General features: G+C 39.5%; 1 protein-coding gene across 2 annotated transcripts in view; it reads left to right on the top strand.

Annotated features, from left to right (window-relative positions):
- The window catches only part of SPOCK1 (SPARC (osteonectin), cwcv and kazal like domains proteoglycan 1), a 277860-nt gene that overhangs the window by 79371 nt on the left and 179413 nt on the right, over positions 1 to 19076 (top strand). The window contains exons 3-4 of one of the 2 annotated variants that reach the window (XM_032124994.1): positions 4514 to 4522; positions 10531 to 10576. In XM_032124994.1, coding sequence (XP_031980885.1) covers positions 4514 to 4522; positions 10531 to 10576 — 55 coding nt within the window. The remainder of the gene's footprint in view (positions 1 to 4513; positions 4523 to 10530; positions 10577 to 19076) is intronic. The other variant, XM_032124995.1, reaches the window with a different exon arrangement.

The following is a 19076-nucleotide window of genomic DNA, read 5'->3' as shown; positions in this document are numbered from 1 at the left end:
CAATCTGGCCTTGGAGTTGTGGCATAGCACAGCACATCCAGCCCAGCAGGGATCAGTGAGTCCATCCCTTGGGAGTTTTGCCTTTCTGGCCTTGCGAGAGCTGTCCAGCCTGCAGCATAACCTGCTGGCACTGGTGGGACACACTGCAGTAAGAAAAGCTTTATGAACGTGAAGTTAGAGAGAATTATTTAATGCAAGCAGGGGTAACAGGCTCTTTAGCACATGCTAATGAGGGGAAGAGTTTGGGCAGAAGTGAATTGTGGTTCTAAAGTTAGTCTGCCAAAAGCGAGAGCAAAGAATAATGAAACCAAGGCACTTTTTCCCTGCCAGCCCCCCAGTTTTAGATAATTCAGCACAGAGAGTCGTGTGATTGTCCCAGTCACCCAAATAAATCAGCTCTATCAGCCATGTGTGCTGGCACAGGGCTGTGCTACAGCAGCTCTGGCTCACAGCTGGCCCTCATTCATCCTGCTTGGAGCACAAGCAGACAAAATGAGCATCTGTTTGCCCTCACCATTGTAGACATACACTCTGGCTTTGTTTATTTTGGATAAACAAAGAGTGGTTTGGGGTTTTTTAAGAAATATTTTTAATTCTTACTATATTTGTCTTAAAAAAAAAACCAACAAACAAAAACAACCACCAAAAAAAACCCAAACCAAAAAAACCCCAAACCAAAACCCCAACAAAAACAACCAACTGCAAAACTCAAGAGAGCAGCTGGAAGATTTCTATGTAAAAGTCCATGTGACTGAGTTGTAAAGAATGACAGTTCTTATTCTACCTTATATGGGCTCAAGGGTAAGGAATATATTTCAATTTTTTCCAAATATTTTAGTTTAATTGTTAAAATTTTTGCCACCCCAATGAATGATTGTGAGTGTGGGTAAGAAAAGTCTATGCTGAAAGTTTCACCTGCCACTTTCTCAGTATTGCTCATGGAAACTTCTGGAAAAGTCTTTCAGCAAAGCAGGAGTAGCAAATCTTCTTTCCTAATATAGCATAAAAAAACCAACCAAAAATACCTTTTAATTTTTGAAAATAAGAAACCCAGTAACATTCTGGGCCATTAATATGGCCAGAAGAAGTTGGTTTTGCACATTAGTGGTAGCTGAGCGAAAGTCTGTGTACTGAGAATTTGAGTCTTACGGGAAATCTGAGATTGTAAGATATGGTCAAGGAGCTTTTCAATGCCATACACATCTGAGGACTCATTGGGATAAGTATTTATGAATTTTATACTGTTACTATTAAACCACTATTAATGTACTTGCCATTATATATGAATCCAATGTGAATGGTTATACTTTTATCAATTCATTATATTTTTATTAGTGGCTTAGCATTCTAGGCAGATCCTGACATCTTCAGACTTTTCGTTACATGTGGCACTGCTTCCTTCTGCCATGGATTCTCTCAGTGTCGCCACTTCATGCTGGGAGCTCTTTCAGTAAACCCGGATATTCCTGGCTTTTCTGGGACATTTCTCACTAAATTAAAGCTTTCCCATACAAAATTTAAAGCTAAACATCTCCAGCACCAGCATTACTAATTCACTAAGCCAAAGCATCCTGTTTGGATGCAGTTGTCTGATTCCTGGGAGAGAGAGAGAGCACAGAGTTGGTTAGAGATGTCTTAACGTAACAACATCTCATTGGGGAGCTTTGTTCACTGAAGTACTCAGTGGGTAAAATACATTCTCTTCCTCTTAAGCAAATAAAAAATAAATAGATAAATAAATAATGTGTAATTTGCTGACACAAGCTATTTGCTTAAAACAGGCAATAGGCCTTGGGGAGATATTTATGACAGGCTAGATTGACTTTAGCAAGCAGCAGCTGGTGTTTTAACACTGCTTGGTGTTGGAATGATCTTCTGCACTGCAAGGTAGAGAGGCAGAAAATGCAGCTGCATCTTTCTGGAGCTAATTTTAACAAAAGCAATGAGCTGGTAATTACCACTTTTTCCAGCTGATCCTTATGAGGGTGAAAGGTTTATTCATAGATGGAAGGTGAAAGAGGGAAATACTGAGCAGGCTGCAAAGCAGTGTTAATAAATGTCCATCCTGGCAATACTTAGAAATTTAAACTCGTGTTGACTGGGAGGGGCTAGAAATGAAGATTACCCCTCAGGGGTCTCTGTCAGTCCCGGGGTTACTCCCTTTGTGTAGGAGGTTCCTCAGTAGGGCTCTGTGATGAGGCTTTCCTGATGAGTTTGCACCTTGCAGGTTCCTCCAGTTCTGAGGGGTCCTCCCAGGCCTTAGAGGAGCAAACTGAGCTGAGCTGGTTCTGAAAGGTACAAAATCAGGGGAATGTTTTCAGTCAGCATCTCATTTCTGCTTGAGTCATACAAATAACTTATAAGCTCAATTAATGCAACAAATATAAATATTTATGAACCCATTTAGCTAATGTTTGGCTGTATTTATAAATAAGAGCATCTTGCAAGAGCTTCTTTTTGACAAGTAAATAAAGTAAGTGTAGAGAGTGTTTGTGCGTTAAATTATCCATGCTTCATTAACTCTTCCAAAATATCAAGTCTTAGGTAATAACTAAACTCAAAGTGACAAAAGAGTAGGATTAGTGGGAATAACTTTAATGCTTAAACTTCAGGAGAACAGGAAGCCGTTGTTTACTTTCTTAGTTGGTAGGGGAAAAGAGGATAAATGTGTTTGGTTTTGCCATTAATTTCATTTTTTTTTTAACTATTGTTATTATAGTGATAGGAGGGGTAATAGGAGAGGAGAGTGGTCTCATATTAATGTTCTGGTCTTAGGGACAATTTCTATTTGCTGACTTTTCTGAGATGACTAACAGGAAATTGTATTAGACCCAAGTCTACTTCAAGGCTTGATTTTTTTTGCAAATCAGAACCCAATCTATGAATTCTGATGAATCTAAGGGTTCTGATGAATGAGATTTTTGAAAGTTGTGATTGTTATAAACTTCTTGTGAACTGTTAAAGTAGTGTTTTTAACATGCCCCTTGCATACTTAGTTTAAGATATGATTATTCTCTTGATTGACTTTGTTGATGGCACATCAATCTAAGTTGGCTGGATTTGACACCCACATATTGAATGATAGAGGATCATTTTGGTCTTCTTAAGAAACAACAATTTATTATGCATGATGTGGCAAAATGGATTTTAGAATATGGTGCCAGTGATGCCGTGGTCACCGTTTTGGTCCCCATGTGGGCCATTTGCTTGATGATGAGTTGAACTTGATGATCCTTGTGGGTCCCTTCCAACTCTGTGATTCTTTGAAAATGTGGTTCCTCTAATCTCTTGATGGCTCAAAGCAACATAATAAAAATGCAGTGAAGAACTGAGGCCCAAGTCTAGCAATTCATATTTGCTTTTATTTTTTTTTTTCATTTGTTATGTTCACAACTGATTTCTAAGTTAAATTTCCTGAGGGTAAAATCTAGAAGAAGGGTTCCATGATGCTCAGTGGTGAACAGATGCAGAACTGAAAAGGCAGCTCTTGTCCCAAGTCTTGCAATTTAATTGGGGTGGTAGAAGTCACAGGTGAGCTTCTTTCTGTGTGAGGGGCCCCTGGGTTCCCTGCCTTGCCATCCCAGGCTGTTACCCACCTCAGGCAGGAAATAGACTTTGTAAAGGGGGCAGAAAAGAATCTTGCTGAACACCTTACCCACACATAGTGAGAACAGAACTCTAGATTCCCTCAAGAATTTCATCGGGCCCAGTTTGACAGGAGCTGAATTTCTTTTCCTGAACTTGGAAATTGAATCTTTAACCTGTGATGTGAGACTCGGAATCTGTAAGGAGCCAGTTGCAGAGGCCAAGCCAACATTTCACTTTTATATAACACTGAGTTGAGCTAAGGGCCTTAGATCCAGCCTTGGCTTGCAGTATCAGCTCTTCTCTTTTCATGCGTGATTTTAGGTGTGCAGAGTCCCTTCAATTAATTAAAAAATTGACTTAGTCATATGCAGTCACTGAACCATAGGTGAAACCTTCAAAGTGTGAATTCTGTGCAAGAAGAAAGGTATTTTCAAATATTTGTTCATCAAAAATTTTTCTCAGTTGCTGTCACCTGCTATATTGAAGTGGCCCTGTGCCTGGTTTTGCATTCCCTTCAAAGTCCATCCAATAAATAGTCTTAAAAGTCAGCTAGGAAAAAAATTAAATTACGTCTCTGTTATACCAAGTATGTACATATGAGTGTGTGCAAGAACACTTTCTGGTGGTTTTGCCTGCCAATACGAATGAAAAAAACCTTTTTTGGTGCTCTACAAGAAAGAAACATGTTAATAGAATGACATTTGGCTAATAGTGCAGCAGATAAAAACTGGGTCATGGCAGCAGAGGTGGAAAGGGCAGAAAAGAAGGAGAGCAAATTGTTTCATTTGGGGGTGAAGGTCATCTGAAATAAGTGATTTCACATTTAAAAGCCCACTAAGGAGAAAATTGATGAATGTTAACCTAATTTTATATTGCTTTATTTCATTCTTTCTTCTTTTCTCATTTGTAATGCTTACGTGTTCAGGAAGTTGAGGTACGTTTTTCAATTTTAACTTGTAAATATCCATAGAGTGAGTAAAAATATTTACAATATATCATAATTCATTCTATATTTTAAACTCTTGTGATCAACTGTTTATATTGTTATAAATGAAATGCATTGGTACATGTTAATTATTAATGTGCTAATATTGATTAACATGTTAATATGAAAATTGCATAAGTTTCATTTGTTACGGAAGGCAAAAAACGATTTTTAGCACATTAGTATCAGCCCCAGTAGAACGCTCAGAAATGCATAGATTGCTTTCTGTCAGGAAGGTGTTTTACTGAATGGGAAATTTAAATCTCTTTTATCAAGTTGATTGTGCATATATATATAAAAATATGTATATATATGTATGTATATATATGCGACTTCTCTGTTGGAAGAAGTTACAGTGAAATGATGGTATTCCTTCAGAGACAATCCGAGTTTCACCTTCTAACAAAAGCCATTTGAGGATATTGTTATAAATCTCAGCACCTTCCTGAGTACTGGCACAAAGCCCTGTCTGCTTCTGAGTCAGAGCTTTAGGTGTGTATTTAAATGTGACACAGATTTGCTGCTCAGCCATATCCAGAGAGTGAATTTCACCTTTATGGTGCCATAACCCTTCAGTCTCAGTTGTTGCTGGTATCGATGCTGAAGTGAAGCCCTGGTGCTGTATTTTGTGTCCTTGTGGTTTAATCCAGGTACCACCCAGCTGTTACCTCACATCCTCACCCTCTCCACTTACCTGGGTGAATAGGGAGGAGAATTGGGGGAGAAAAAAAGGTAAACCCCATGAGTAGTGATAAGAACAGCTTAGTAATAATAACAATAAAAATGTCAAAAAGACAGATGAATAAACCGTAAGAAAGACAAGTAATGCCCAGTACAGTTTTCACTACCTGCGGAGCAGTGCCCAGCTGGTGCCCCAGCACTGACCAACTCACCGCAATTTATATTCTGGCCTTTAAGGTTTGGAATATCCCTTTGGCCAGTTTGGGTCACTTGTACTGGCCGTTCTTCCTCCCAGCTCCTCTCTGAATCACAGAATCACAGAATCACAGAATAATGAGGTTGGAAGAGACCTCCAAGATCATTGAGTTCAACCCATGTCCTAACACCTCAACTAGACTATGGCACCAAGTGCCATGTCCAGTCTTTTTTTAAACACATCCAGAGATGGTGACTCTACCACCTCCCTGGGTAGACCATTCCAGTACTTTATTATTCTTTCCGTGAAAAACTTTTTCCTGATATCCAACCTATACCTTCCTTGATGCAGCTTGAGACAGTGTCCTCTTGTTCTGTCAGTTGCTGCCTGGTGGAAGAGACCAACCCCCACCTGTCTACAGCCTCCTTTCAGGAAGTTGTAGAGAGCGATAAGGTCACCTCTGAGTCTCCTTTTCTCTAGGCTAAACAATCCCAGTTCCCTCAATCATTCCTCATAGGGCTTGTGTTCCAAGCCCCTCACCAGCCTTGTTGCCCTCCTCTGGACACACTCAAGCATCTCGATGTCCCTCCTAAACTGAGGGGCCCAGAACTGGACACACTACTCAAGATGTGGCCTTACCAGTGCCGAGTACAGGGGAAGAATGACCTCCCTGCTCCTGCTGGCCACACAATTCCTAATACAGGCCAGGATGCCACTGGCCTTCTTGGCCACCAAGGCACACTGCTGGCTCATATTCAGTCGCTGTCGACCAGCACCCCCAGGTTCCTTTCCACCTGGGCACTGTCCAGCCACACTCTCCCCAGTTTGTAATGTTGTTGGGGATTTTTGTGGCCAAAATGCAGAACTCGGCACTTAGACTTATTAAACTTCATCCTGTTGGACTCTGCCCATCCATCCAATCGATACAAGTCTCTCTGCAGAGCCCTCCTTCCTTCCAATAGATTGACACAAGCTCCCAGCTTAGTGTCATCTGCAAATTCACTAATGAAAGACTCAGTACCCTCATTTATGTCATCAATAAAAATATTGAACAGAACTGGCCCCAGCACAGACCCCTGAGGAACACCACTAGTGACTGGCTGCCAGCTGGATGCAGCACCATTCACCATCACTCTCTGGGCCCGGCCATCCAGCCAGTTCCTGACCCAGCAAAGAGTGCTCCTGTCCAAGCTGTGGGCTGCAGCTTTTCCAGGAGTATGCTGTGGGAGACAGTGTCAAAGGCCTTGCTGATGTCCAAATAGACAACATCCATAGCCTTTCCCACACCTACCAGGCGGGTCTCCTGGTCGTAAAAGGAGATCGGGTTGGTCAAACACGACCTACCCTATGCTGGCTGGGTGTGATGCCCTGGCCATCCTGTAAGTGCTGCGTGGTAGCACTCAGTATAAACTGTTCCATTACCATACCTGGTACTGAGGTCAGGCTAACTGGTCTATAATTACCACGATCCTCCTTCCTACCCTTTTTGTAAATGGGCATCACATTAGCCAGCTTCCAGTCATCTGGAACCTTGCCACGACCCTTGGTAGATGATAGAGAGCGGTTTTGCAAGCTCATCTGCCAGCTCCCTCATCACCCTGGGATGGATCCCATCTGGTCCCATTGATTTATAAATATCCAAGTGTCTCAGCAGTTCTCTGACTGCCTCTTCTTGGATAACAAGAGGACCATTCTGCTCTCTGACACCATCTATGAACCCCTGAGGACAGTTGTCTAGAGGACAAGCTGTCTTCCCACTAAAGACTGAGGCAAAGAAGGCATTAAGCACTTCCGCCTTCTCCTCATCTTTAGTTACTAGGTTACCTGCCTCATCCAATAAGGAACAAAGGTCAGTCTTACGCTTCCTTTTACCATTAATATATTTGTAAAAACTTTTTTTATTACTTTTAACAGAAGTTGCCAATTTAAGTTCGAACTGAGCTTTGGCCTCCCTAATTTTTTTTTCTACATGCCCTAGCAGCCCCCTTAAACACTTTCTGAGAAACCCGACCCACCTTCAATAGACGATACATCTTCTTTTTATTTCCAAGTTCCTTCAAAACCTTGTTGCTCATCCAGGCTGGATGTTTGCCTCATCGACTCATCTTTTGGCACACAGGGACAGTCTGTTCTTGTGCCCTCAAGATCTCTGTTTTGAAACACGCCCATCTCTCCTGAACTCCTTTGTTTTCAAGGGCTGTTTCCCAAGGAACTCTCTGAATAAGTCTCTTAAACAGGCCAAAGTAAAGGTCTTATTGATATTCCTCCTGATTTCATCAATTACCGAGAATTCTATAATTTCATGATCACTGTGCCCCAAGCAGCCTCCAACCTCCACATCACCCCCCAGTCCATCCCTATTTGTGAACAACAGGTCTAACATAGTCCCTCCCCTGGTGAGTTTGCCCACCAGCTGCGGCAAAAAGTTATCCTCCACACACTCTAAAAACTTTCTAGACTGCCTTTTCTCTGCTGTATGAAGTTCCCAGCATATGTCTGGTAGGTTGAAGTCGCCTACAAGAACAAAGACTGATGATCCTGAAACATTCTCCAGTTGCTTATAGAATAAGTTGTCCACCTCTTCATCCTGGTTGGGTGGTCAGTAACCTGGGAAGAAACCTAGGAAACTGAAAAGTCTTTGGCTTGGAGTAAACACTCCTTAGCAACAACTAGAACATCAGTGTGTTATCAACATTATTCTCATCCTAGATGAGTGCTGTACCAGCTGCTAAGAGGAAAATTAATTCTATTCCAGCTGAAACCAGGACAGTTGTCCAACTGGCATAAGTTATTTTGAACTGCTATTGACTGTATTGCTCTAACGTATGTATAGTCATTATTTACTCCTATAAATAATAAGGAGGTTTATGTATTGAAAATCTCAAAGGTTTTCTCTATTCCACCTTTTAGGGGTTTTTTTCCGTATTTTTTCTTGTGTACTTTCTACATTATCATACTGTGGTTTCAGGCACATTCTAAAATAAACATAGTTTCAATTTTCAAAATGGAATACTAAACAGATCTGTGTGAAGGAGAAGAGGAGGAATAATAGATCTACAGAAGAGATGGCTCTGTTGTAGGTATTTTTGTGAGGAAGGTGCATTTTTTGTAAAATATTCCTTTGACACTGAAATTGAGATAAACCCCCTTTCCAATCCTTATTTCATATGCCACCAGCATAAGAAATCCTTGTTGGGAGTTGAATTATTTAACAGTTTCTGATGCTGAAAACCCAGCAGCAAAGCAACACCTTGGAGAAAAATGTAAGCAGGCAAAAAAAAGAATATTTTGTTGCTGAAAAATATTCTGCTATAAAAGCTGAAAACCCAACACATTCTGAAAAGTGATTAGTGCTTGGTGAATTTAGCAGTGCATCATCATCAGTTACAAAGCATTTTGTATCCATGAGGGGGTTTTGTATTAGCAAAGCTGTGGAATTCAAAGGCAAGCCTGCAGTTCTGTTTCTGGTGCCAAACCCTGTACTTGTGGAAAAAAACCCATATGGATACTTTTGATGTATCTGAAATAGATTATGAATAATAGTCTTTGCTGTTATTGTGGAACATTATCACTGTCCATGAAGTCAGTATGACACCGAGCACAAATATATTGGTGAAAAAATAAATACATTTCCTCCTGCTAGTCATGCAGAATAATTTGATCTAACCCAGCATTTGCCCATGCTTGCGTGTCCCAGAGAAGGCACAGAAGAGCAGGAGAACAATCCATAGTTCTCCATGCTGTCCCTAGTGTTCAGAAAGGAACATGAGATGCATCTCCTGATGTTCACTGGGGCTGTGGAGTCCTCACTCCTCCTGTAACAGCCTGTTTTGAACCCATAAAGTCATGCTGACTTCCAAGTCTCCAAAATATTCCAGGTTAGGGTGACTGGATAGCATGAGAGTACATGAAATTCAGTGTACTGGAGAAAAATGGTAAATGAAGCCCTATGGAAGAAATAATTTAGATGTCTTATTCACACTGATGGGTTTTTAGTTACCGTCCTGGCAGGAAAAAGAAATCTCGGTGTCATTCTGGACAGCTTGATGAATACCTCTCTTTAGTGGCATCCCTCAGGAAATGAATACTGGATATATTAAAAAGGAAACAAAGATTAATATGCAGAAAGATATGACAGTGTTGTAGAAATTTTTTATTCTTCCTCATGTCGAATAGATTATTCTGTTGTTATCACATCCTCTCAAAGAGGACACAAGTGAGATACACAGGGTATGCTGAAACTGATATATCAGTTGGGCTTAAATCCCAGTTCTTCAGCACTAGGGTTGATGGCACTCTGAAGCAGGGAAAACTTTGCCTTCAGATAAATATTTGCTAAGTACACAGAATACAGATTGATCCAACACATGGAAGAGTTTTCCATTCTTTCTGCAGAGAGACTAGTTTGCAACAGAATCATTATTTGGCCACGCACTCTGACAGTCTCTGTTTTCTCCAGTGTAAAATCCAGTGAGAATTGTGTAAAACAGAACCACAACACTCACAGCACAATGATCTCTTTACATCAGATTTCAGAAAAGTTTTAAAGTTTAATAGGGGGAACAGTGACAAAAATAGTCACTGCAAGTGCTCCTGGAAGTTGTTCTACTTTAAGTAATGTTTGCAATATTGCTCCTGTATTTCTGTACATTCACAATGGTGTGATTTACATGTGTCCAAATGGATGTGTCTTTGAATTTACTTGGCTGATCTTCCACCACACCAGGCTGGTGTGCACCTTGTTACACTATCTGAACAATACGGTCTTTGTTTTCAAAGACTGTAGACTAACGTGAAATAATACAGAGTTATTATAAAATATTTAATAATGGGTGTACTTTGAAAAACAATCCCGAAGAAAAATTCAAGGTGCTGAAGCCAAAGACTTTTATTCTTTAATTTCCAACCTGCATTAACTACTCTTTAGGACACAACCTGTTGATAGTCTTACCTGATTTGAGCTAAAAATGTTAGAATCAAAACATGAGGTGTTTCATTTGTATTTTATTTGTGTAAAATTGTACTGAAAATACTGATTGTATTTTTCCTGAATTTTCTTTTTTTTTTAATCCCCATTTAGGATGATTATTTCAGAAACTGGAATCCAAACAAGCCATTTGATCAAGGTAAACTCAGTACACATTTCGTGGTTGTCTTCCGCTATTTTGTGATATCCCCTTATGCTTTATGCCTCTCTTCCTCTGTCTGTCCTGTGCATTAGTGGAGAGCTATATTCATAGTTACATCTCGTTCCCAATTTAGTCACAGCTTGAGGTGGTTAATGTATAAGAGTTTGACTCATCTCAGTTTTTTTTTCACCACGTTTTTTAATCCCCATCCATTCCACTTTACATTCAGTGATGAAAAGTGTGCTCAGAGACATTCTCTGTAACCATGAATCTTGGTTTAACATGCAATTTAAAACAGGAATCTTCGCATTCATTTTCTTTCATGTTAAAGGCTTTGCTAAATTAATGTCACAAATGTAACTACTGCATTTCCTAACACTCAAGGGGCCAATTCTTTGAAACCAGCTGTAATGTAAGAATTTCAGGGCTGATTTTAAAGAGGAAATGGTGTTGTGTATATGCTGCTGTTTCAGATGCAGGCTCTGTAAATGACATTTTGTACTTTGTCTTGGTGAGTTTTTAAGTTATGGCGGTACTTCAAATATTTCCAAGCCAGCCACCACAGGATAGGAAAAAAACCAATAAAAAACATTCTAATGGTGTCCAGGACTGGACTGGAAACAATAGCCATACCAGGAAAAAAAAATTCAAAATTACTGAAGTGTTTAGGAAGAAAATACTTATTGGAAGCCTCTGAAGGTGCTTTTGAAAATTCCACTTTACATCTATTTCTGTATTTCACTGTCAGACATGTTCCTTGTATATTCTGTACCTTGCAGGAATATCATTGGGGGCTTATACAGGTTAGAGCTTAAGAGTGGCGATTCTCTGTCTTTAGGGAAATGGAACTTCAGTGTCAAAGGAAAGGCAAAGTTGATGCTTTTGTCAAGACACACATCTTCAGAGGTTTTCAAAGGCATTTGAGGGATTTAGGATTACAAATCCTATTGACTTCAAATGGAACTTATGCTCCTACCACTTTCAGAGGCCTTGTGACCCTCTGTCTTCCCAAGAGGAAAAACAAAGAGGTAAATCCTTGCAAAGTATTGCAGACAGATTTTGAACTGACATGCTTTGAAACTGTCCTGTTTATTGTGTTACTGAGATGTCTGACTCTGGGCAAAACCAGGAATGGTTGTAGAGAATCTAAAGTCACACATGGATACCTTGAAGGGATATGTTGGATGTCTGTTGAAGATTTCTGTCTCTTTGTAAAGAAAGGATCATTTCTTTTTCAGTGTAGAGCTTCCTGACGTTATGGATGTCTCTGGTCAGGAGGCAGAATGCAGGCTGAGGGATGCAGTCTGAGCAGGGTGCTCTGCCTTGCACAAAAATCCGTGCACTGCTTTTTTTCTTGCTTAAATCTTACAAATGGATTTATTAGGCCAATAGATCCTTGGTTTTGACAGAGGTCACTGCTCTTGGCTGTGGCAAAATTCACCCTGACTAGAACATTAAAGATAGTCACTCAAACATTTCTAAAGAGATTTATTGCACAAAAAAATATTTGTTTGAAAACTGTTGATTAGTTTAGTTACATATACACGGAACATGTGAGTCTTTAGTCATTGATCCCTATGTTGTCACCTAAAAAATGAAGAGAAATCGTATGTTTCTGCTTTGGGGCCCATGAGTCAGATGCTGAAAAAGAGTAATCCTCAGTTTACATATGCATATTAGGTATATATATGTGTGTAAATGTATACATGATAAATTTATGTGTATATAGAGAGAGTGGCATTAAAATAGAAAATAGAGATTAAGGAAGGAAGGGAAGCTTTCTCTTTCCCAGATGTTTGCCACCAGAGGTTTAATTTCTGTAGTTTTCCACAGAGAGGAAAAAAACTAGTCAGAAGATTTTGTCCCAAAGCTTTTATGCAGCACAAGCTGCAAGACAATTGTTTAATCTGTTTTTACTTTTCCATTCTTCCTGCCCTGATATTTTTTCCATGTTGTTCCATTTGTCTTTGGGGTGTTTAAATGCCCCCTATGCTCTTGTATGGTTTTGAAGATAGATAGAAAAGCTTTCATTTTATATTCTTTGGGATTTTGATATCCAGAGAGCCTGTGCAGATCCTGTGGTGAGGAGCCCTAGCTTGCTTCTGTGACTTCAGCAGCAGCTCTGTGTTCTCACCACACAATTGTTATTTTGAGAGATATCCCAAAGGCAGCTTTTAACCTCACAAGACCAAGGCTCTTCGTAGTTACTGAAGAGAAAAAAACTTCTCCAGTGGGTGAATGAAAGCAGATTTTGGGTTTTATTAATAATCTGAATCTGGTGTCACCAAGCCTAAAGCTCTTTTGTGCAAAAACACCAACTTTTTGGGACAGGTTTACAAGGTTTTAATATTAAAAATCTACTTCTCAAGTCTAAATCTAAAATCCTGCTAAAATACTCTAATTGTGAAGTCTTCATGTGGAGCCAGACTACAGAACCAGTCCGAAAGAGCTGGGAGGGCAGGGTTAGAAGTAACTGAAGGCAGGAAGGGATCTCACAAAGGCAGCTGGAGAATTCCGTATGTTTAACAGATTTAGAAACCAACAGTAATCAGAGGTTTTGAAAATCAGCAGAGTTTTGCTTCCAGGCTTGTACTTCATTTGCATCTTTTGAAGAAGTCTGCTGCATGCGACCAACTGTATTCTTTTCTAACAAAAAGCTGGCTTTATTCAGCAGGATGAATTATTTAATTGTGCACTGAAAAACAATAGCAGTGTAATCAAGCTGTCTGCTTTCTGCTTGCAGTGTGGAGAGAAATACCTGAGTGTTTGTCTCAAGAAATACCTTGTTTTGTAAAAAAGCATTCATGGCTTTCACTGAAACCACCTCTAGGGAGTGACACGAGGTATCTTTGGATAACAGGCCTGTTCAAGGGAAGTCAACTTGAATGGTTCAACTACAGCACAGAGGGCACTTGAGTGATCAGAGCTTATTTTTAGCTGGGCTCCCAGCCCAACTTTCTATATGTCTTTAACCCAGGAGAAACCAATACAAAGGTGAGCCTCTTACTGACAGAGCCAAGCTAATGAGGCACTTGGACCGCAGAAGGCAGCAGAGTTTGTAGCCTGGAAATGATTGCTGGTCATTAGTATTGAACTCGATTCTGTCACAGTTACAGAAGCAAGAAAGCAAAAGAGTAGAAGGGGCAGATTATTCAGGATTTTGAAATATGAATCAAAGGTTTGGGGTTTTTTCCTGACAAGGTCATTTGAGAGTTCTTAAGGAGCTTGACAGCTAACTTGGCATACTTTCCTAGTCTTCTTCATCCACTTTGGAGAAAGAAAAGAGGGAATCAGGGAAAACTTTAGCATAACTCAAGTGAGAGATTTTGATATGTGTCTCATATTCAGCACCTATTCAGACTTGCCAGAAAATGAACTCATTAAGACTTTATGGATTATGTTAATTGAAAACTGTTAAATTAAAAAAATAAGTTAATGAAAACTTCTGCTAGAAGCCACCCCTAAAATTGCTGGAAGCAGTTTGGAATGGTGTCCAGTTTGCCATATGACTTTTTCAAAGCATCCTCACCCAGAACATAGGAACTGTGGAAGTATTGGGGTGCATTTTGTATTGCAGATGCATAAGCTCTGAATCAAAACATGTTTAAAACATTGAGTTGCCATTATTATTAACAACATGGCTGTAGAAGGATGCAATAAGAGCGGGGAAAATTTTATCCTGTGGTAGTGCTGAGTTTTTTCCCAAATATGTGCTTAAAACCATCCACTGAACTATGGAATTTTCTGTTCAAGGAGGTGCAAGTTTCCCCCTTTCCATTTGGATTATGACCCTGTCAGATGATTGCAGTGGATGGAGCTGGCCTGAGTCCTCTCCCTCAGCCCTGCCTTCAGCACTGAGGCACAAGGACTGGCTGGAAACACGGTACAGTTTTACCCATTGCTGGTAGTAGCAATCCCAAATGTTCCAAAACTCCAGGGAAAAAAGCTCCTGATTAGAAATAGTCTGACCTTTCTCCCTTGTCTTCCAGCCTTTGTCTTTCTTTTCACTGTCTATTCCCAATGCTCTTCCCCAATAACTGAGGAATCTGGACAGGGATATTCCTTCTCAGGGCTTTCATTATCTGCCCTGGGAGAGGAGGGAATACAAAAAATTTTAAAAATTCAAACTCCCTATTCCACTGTATTGTGTGAAAATCTTTATCTGCCTGAATTGGACCTATCACAGAATGACTCTAATGTCAGACACACTCATTTAGACTTGACTATCATTATTAATTACAGACATGTACTCTCATTTCAAAGAAGTCCCTTTGAGCACTAATAAGAGGCTGAACTAGCAAAATACCCTCGCTTTTGAAGAGGAAGCACTGCTTTTGAGTGGATTGAGGCCTCCAGCATAGCACAGCCTATGACTTTCACAGCTCTGCAGCCCTGTGAAGTGAATTTGCCAAATTTAGAGCATTACATTTCAAGATGAATGTGTTGGTATCAATGCTTCCTCTGCTTGTGCATTGAATTCTACCTGTGTCTTTCCAGTGTTTAAATCACAGATCTAGACTCTGGAAATGGGCTTCTGCAGCTGTGCAGAAGAAAAAAGTTTGCCTAAAATTCATAAGCCTTCCAAAACAAAAGGACTGAAAATAGGAAGCTTGTGATGCAGGATGAAAATCATAGAACCTGCAATTATTTTCGAACATGTAATTTTCTGTTAGCCCAGTTAAGATGTTCTTTCAGAAAAGCCTGAATAAATTCCTTGCAAAGAGATGTTTAGTACTGTACACATCTCTAGCCACAAATATATGTTAGTTTTATAATAAATGTTTTCTATTACAGTGCCTCAGATGGCAGATTTCAATTGAATAACTTATTTTGCAATTTATTTTTTGACTGTGCTTGAATTAGTTTTAGAGGCTTATTCATAGTGCAAGTGCACATGAATTATGTTTGTAAATCTTCAGTAAATCAGTCCAATTTTAGAACATGTTAACTGAATCAACCAAAAACAATAGCTGAGATGCAGCACATGAAATATACTGTCTCCCATCAAATGCATTTTGAGCACATATGGCTGCTTATCTCCAAGCAGATGCACGTGGTTCTTTTTGCATGCTAGAAGTATAATATTAAATTCCTTATAAGCTTGTAAGCAACCAATTTTGTCATTAAATATGGCACAAGAAGTGACAGAGCTGGGGTCCTTGTGTGTGATTGCATTATGGCTGATGTGCTTTGAACAGAGACAGTGATCAATAGGCTGCTTGGCTGGAATTTTATTAGCGCTTGGGGAGCACTTGTTAGTTTTGTCAATAATGGTGCTGGCTTGCTTTTAATATCTCTTACTTCATTGACTGTGAAGCAGACATGATTTTCAAAGAGAAATTTATGCCCTCCCCATGCTCATCCAGCTTTCATCGAAATAAGTGCATTTTTGGGGAATAACACAGAACCCAACCCTGCTCTCTTTGGCATCACTTAAGGAGCAGAGATCTCCTTCCCTTTGCTTCAGTTCAGTATATAGGAATTCATTTCTGGTAAGCTACCTAGACCTTTAAAAATGAAGTGTGTGTGTAAAATACATGCCTGCAAAGCTTCCTTCCTTATTTGCTGCAAGAGAAACCCCAGTGTATTATCCAAACTAGCTTTGGCTTGTATTCTGATATAAGAAGGCCAAACCAATGAGGGGCAAAGTCTCCAGATTTGAAATATTTTTTGACTTAAATATTGGATGGTATAGCATCTGCATGCCAGAGTGACCCTTAATTGACTATCCAGTCAGAAGAGTAGTTTGAACAGTATTTAAACATGTTTATATGCTTGCCACTTAATGGGCGATTACTGTCATTTGGTTCTAGCTGAAAAACAGGAACTCCTGTGGAGAATAAAAGAAGGCAGAGGGGCAATGTCCATAATAATGCATAAGGAAGAAAAAAACATCAAAATAAAGACAAGTTGTTTCAAATATACATTACAGTAAACTAAGAGGAAGAAAAATAGGGATAATTGGCATTTGCTCAATGTAGAAAGCACAAACATGAATTATCCAAAGGCATGAGCTTGGCTAATGACAAGGCTCTTAATGACTGCAGTGACAAGAGGTTGCCTACAGAAAGTACAGCTAAGTGGAACTCTTAAGGGTGCACAAGTGGTAGCTCCAACCCAGAAAACCAAGTATAAAAAAAGGTATTTGGGCAACAATTTAGAAATAACAATTTTTTCAAGTGTATTAGAAGAAAAAAAAAAAAAATCAATAAAAATGATGGCTCAGTGGAGAGAGAGGCTCATGTAAAGGCCCTACAGAGAAGGCCGAGCTTTGGCACCTGGCTTTGCTTTGGCTCTCACATAAAAGGGCTGCTAAGACCAGATGGCAACTGTAGTTCGTATCTTTAGCTGGAGTGTAAGATTCTGGATGAGGGAAAGGATAGGCTTGGGTAAATTAGATATCTGCAAATCAGCTGGAATGGTTTAAGGGAATTGGCTGAAAAAATTTTAGAGATACTAAAAGTTATCCTTGAAAAGTTATGAAATTGTGCAAGATTGGGAAAAGACAAGCAACATGGTATTTTTTAACATTAAGGAAAGGAAGAAAATGGGAAAATTTATCCTGTGAGTTAGACCTAAAAGCCCGGGAAAAAAATCTCCCATACTAGGATAAATATTGAAGCAAATATTTGTTAGCATCAAGAAGATGAGGGGGTGAATAAAGCTGGTATGGATGTCAAACTAAACTCAGTTTCTTCTGTGGCATTTACAGGCCTTGAGTCTCAGGGATAAACTTGCAGCATCACATATCTTGACTTTAATAAGATTTTGACTTGGTTTCCATTACTGCCTTATAAGCAAGTTAAAGAAGTGTTGTCTAAAATAAATAATTATGAGGTGGATACAAAATGAGCTGGAAAACTACATTCTGGTAGTAGCTGTCAGTAGTTCAATGGCAGGCTGAGAGGATAAATTGTGTAGTGGTCTCTGTGATCCGTTTTGGGTGCAGCATTATTTATCACTTTTTGACATTTACCAGTCTTTACCATTTCAATTAAATTATAGATGTTGAAATTCAGCTGCTTGTTAAATGTAGCACAGAAATAAAATTCTCAGCTGCATTAAGAAATTTAAGAAATGGTCCGAAAACAAAGGCTAAATTTAGTCTGGGCAGATGCAAAGTTCTTAGGTAAGAACAATCATCTGCACAAAACAGGATGAAAACCAATCAGTAATAAATTTGGAGCAAAGGGCTAGGGGATTATAATGGATTACAAATAGAACATGAGTCAACACTGTCATTCTGCTGCAAGAAAAAGGCAAATGTTGCACTGGCATGTGTAACTGTGAGTAATCCTTCAGCTCTAAGCAGTGCCAGTAAGACCTTGGCTGGAATACATTGTCCAGATTTGAGTACCAGGCTTCTTGGGTACTATGAATCAACTGGAAAGTACCCAGAGAAAAGTAACAGGGATGATCGGAGTTGCAGAAAATATCCTCTGCAAAGAAAGACTGAAGGAGGAAACCAACAAAACAGCAACAACAAACCAAAACAGCCCACAACAAACCAAAACAATGCACAAATCCCATTTTCAAATATCTACAATCAACTGCAAAGTGGAGGACTGGTCTATGTCCATTGTGGATACAACAAGGAGGAATAATTTTACATTGGAGCAGAGATCAATTTTATTCTTTGTAGGGGCAGCAATATTTAAGCATTGGGAGAGATATTTTACAGAGGATGTTGAGACTCTGTTGGAAGGTGTTCTGAAACAGTTAGACAAATGGAGAAAATGACCCATGGGTAGCTGATCTAGCCATGGAGAGGGGGAATTGAACCAGAATCCCTCCCAGAATTGCCATTCTAGCATTGTGATTCTGTGAGTGTATTTTGATTAATGAAAACCAGCTAATTCCATTGAAAGCACGGAAGGAATGCTGAAGGAAGTATTTCTTAAAGTAAATTTCCAGTCAAAGCAAAGAATGGAAAATAAATGAACCAGTATCCTTGGCAGATGTTTTGGCACCACCTGAAAAAATACAGGTTTTTATTTGAAGGGAAGTTCAGAAACTGCAAGATAGGCACTAACCGTGGTTGTCATGGGCTTGCAAAGCTCTGTGAATGTAAAGAGGGAGTGGCAAAAGGAAGCCCGTTTTCTCTGACTGCTTCTCCCTCTCTCACTTGCTTTCTCATAGAGTCAGGAGGACTTCTTAGGGATGTAGTATTGGTGTCAGTAGTTTTTTGTTGTTTTTTTTCTCCAGACAGGAATAAAGGTTGTGATCTAACCCTAAGGTTAAAGATTAGGTGAAAATCAGTTACCTGTTCTTTTTCAAGTCATTAGCTAAGATGTGACGATGCAAGTGTATTTAGGAATTAAATCTCCCTTTGCTGTAAACCTAAGTGTCCAGATCATCAAAACACTAAGTGAATCACAGCTATTTTACCTCCTCTTCTCATTGCTTCAAATTAAACATATTTGCATGAAATAATATTATTTCTTCTCTGAGCTGATTGTTTGCATTCTAGCTTTGCAGCCTTGGTCATTTGGAAACT

Source organism: Corvus moneduloides, chromosome 15, assembly GCF_009650955.1.
Source record: "Corvus moneduloides isolate bCorMon1 chromosome 15, bCorMon1.pri, whole genome shotgun sequence".
Lineage (NCBI taxonomy): Eukaryota > Metazoa > Chordata > Aves > Passeriformes > Corvidae > Corvus > Corvus moneduloides.
The sequence above is the reverse complement of the archived record's forward strand: the minus strand, read 5'-3'. Positions and strand labels throughout refer to the sequence as shown.